At 55.7% G+C, this 2,112-nt stretch overlaps 1 protein-coding gene across 1 annotated transcript in view; it reads left to right on the top strand.

Annotated features, from left to right (window-relative positions):
• The first annotated feature begins 697 nt into the window (after positions 1-697).
• Positions 698-2,112, top strand: part of LOC125487352 (ankyrin-1-like) — a 20,344-nt gene continuing 18,929 nt past the window's right edge. Inside the window, exon 1 of the mRNA XM_048618660.1 lies at positions 698-825. Coding sequence (XP_048474617.1) covers position 825 — 1 coding nt within the window. The 5' untranslated portion in view covers positions 698-824. The remainder of the gene's footprint in view (positions 826-2,112) is intronic.

Raw genomic sequence — 2,112 nt, 5'->3', positions numbered from 1 at the left:
CTTCTTGAAGGTGGAGGATGGTAAGCTCTGGGTGTCAGTCCCTCCTGACCACCCTGGTTTCAGTTCACCAGCTGTGTCCTGGCCTGACAGCGTTTCACTCCAGGGTTTAACAGCCTGAGTCAGGCAGCCTTTGGAAATGGTGCTTGTTGTCTGAGCTGAGAAATTGGATTCAGTGATGTGGTTCGACAGCTCTCGTTTTCGGGAGAAATGTGTCATTCCAGGCCCTGTTGCCCTGTCGACCTCGCTTGTCCACTCTTAAACTTCCCATCGGAAACTCTGAATGAGATTTGATGCGTGAAGCTGCGATGTTGCGCAGGAAACACAGGAGAGTGTGTGACGCGAGCCACAATTTGCAGTAACTTGTGTTTCGCTCCTCCTTACTGGGAATGATGGCTTTTCCCTGGACCGTGTCACGATGACCACTTCCGCTCCAGGTGAGCAGCCAGGTTCACCCAGCACCAGCTATAGTGACGTCACCAGCTATCCCGAGTGATGAGTCCCTCTCTCCTGGTCGCGTTTACCGGTTCTCCCTCAGCCGCGGAGCGTTCGGAGGACGCTGCGGCGGGCAGGCCATTCCCCAACGCGTGGCCGATGACATGGCGCTTGTCCCCCTCGGCTCTTGGTCGGCGGCGTGCGCACGTTCTCCCCGCTGCCATCGTGACTAACCGCTCGCCTCCGCCTGTCCCTTTGCAGAGTTGGCGCGGGAGCTGCAGTTCTCCATCGATGACATCAACAGGATCCGGGTGGAGAATCCCAACTCACTGCTGGAGCAGAGCACTGCCCTCCTCAACCTGTGGGCTACCCACGAGGACAAGAGGACCAACAGTAGGTACCTTCCTCACTGGCACTGAAGCGTACGAACCCGCGGCATGGAGCAACGCCCACTTGCGTCTATGCAGATCAGTGCCACTCACCTCGCTATTCCAATCCCCATCTCTTAGCGCTTGGCCTACAGCCTTGGCATAGCGAGTGCCCATCTAAATCCTTCTTCAATGGGATGGGGATTCCTGCCTCTCCCACCCTTACAGGCAGTGAGTTTCAGATTCCACCCCCCAGCCCTCTGGGGGAATAAAACAAACCTCACATTCCCTATTGCCTCTTAGCCTAGATCTATGCACCCCCCCACTCCACCCCACTCCTTTCCCCAGGCACTGATCCCTCCCACCAAAGGGAAAAGTTCCCTTCTGTCTCCCCTATTGATACCCCTCCTCGTTTTATCCATCTCAATCACGTTTCCCCCCCACCTTCTCAATCTCCTCTGCTCAAAGGAAAACAACCCCCCAGTCCGTCCCAATCTCTCTTCAAGAACTGAAACTCTCCAGCTCCCCACAAGGCAACATCCCGGTAAATCTCCCTCTGCCCCCTCTCCCAGTGCTATCACATCCCTCCGATAATGTGGATTCCAGACCTTGCACACAATACTCTCGCTGTGTGGCCTAACCGACGTTTTATATACAGTTCCCAGCCAAACCTCCCTGCTCCTAAACTCTACACCTCGGTTAATGAAGGTAAGTATCCCATAATCCTTCTGAACCACTTTATCGCACTGTCCCGCTACCTCAAGGGACCGGGGCACATGCACAGCCTCTGACCCACGGTGCTTCCCTGGGTCCTAGCGTCCGCCATGCGCTCCCTTGCCTTGTTTGTCCTGCCCCAAGTGCATTTCCTCATACCTGCCCTTGGAATTGAACCAAAGCCCCGCGGATTGACCCCCATTTGCTGGTGATCAGTCCATCCCACCAGCCCGTCCGTATCCTCCCGTCATTGAATTTCCCACCCTACCAATTTCCGAATCGTCCACCAACTCCCTGACCCACCCGCCTACGTTCAATGAGGAATGGTTCGTTCATCCCTCTAACAAAAGGGGCCCCAGCAGTGAACCCACTGGGCGCAAAAATGCCACTCGTGGGTCCAATCAACCACCTTTCCCGAGGACCCTTTTCGCTGTTAATCCTCCCGCATGGGACCGCGCTCACGTCTCCTCTCGGAGGCTGGTTGGAGGCAGCGCTCTGGCACCTCGCTGTTTGCATAGAGAAAAGGAGTCGGAGATTTCTGCCTGTCCTCTATCCCCCCACTGGGGTTTTCAGCTGGTCTGCCCTTTATTCACACACA

Source organism: Rhincodon typus, chromosome 40 (genome assembly GCF_021869965.1).
Source record: "Rhincodon typus isolate 14 chromosome 40, sRhiTyp1.1, whole genome shotgun sequence".
In the NCBI taxonomy this organism is placed as follows: Eukaryota; Metazoa; Chordata; class Chondrichthyes; order Orectolobiformes; family Rhincodontidae; genus Rhincodon; species Rhincodon typus.
This window is presented reverse-complemented; position numbering and strand designations above follow the sequence as displayed.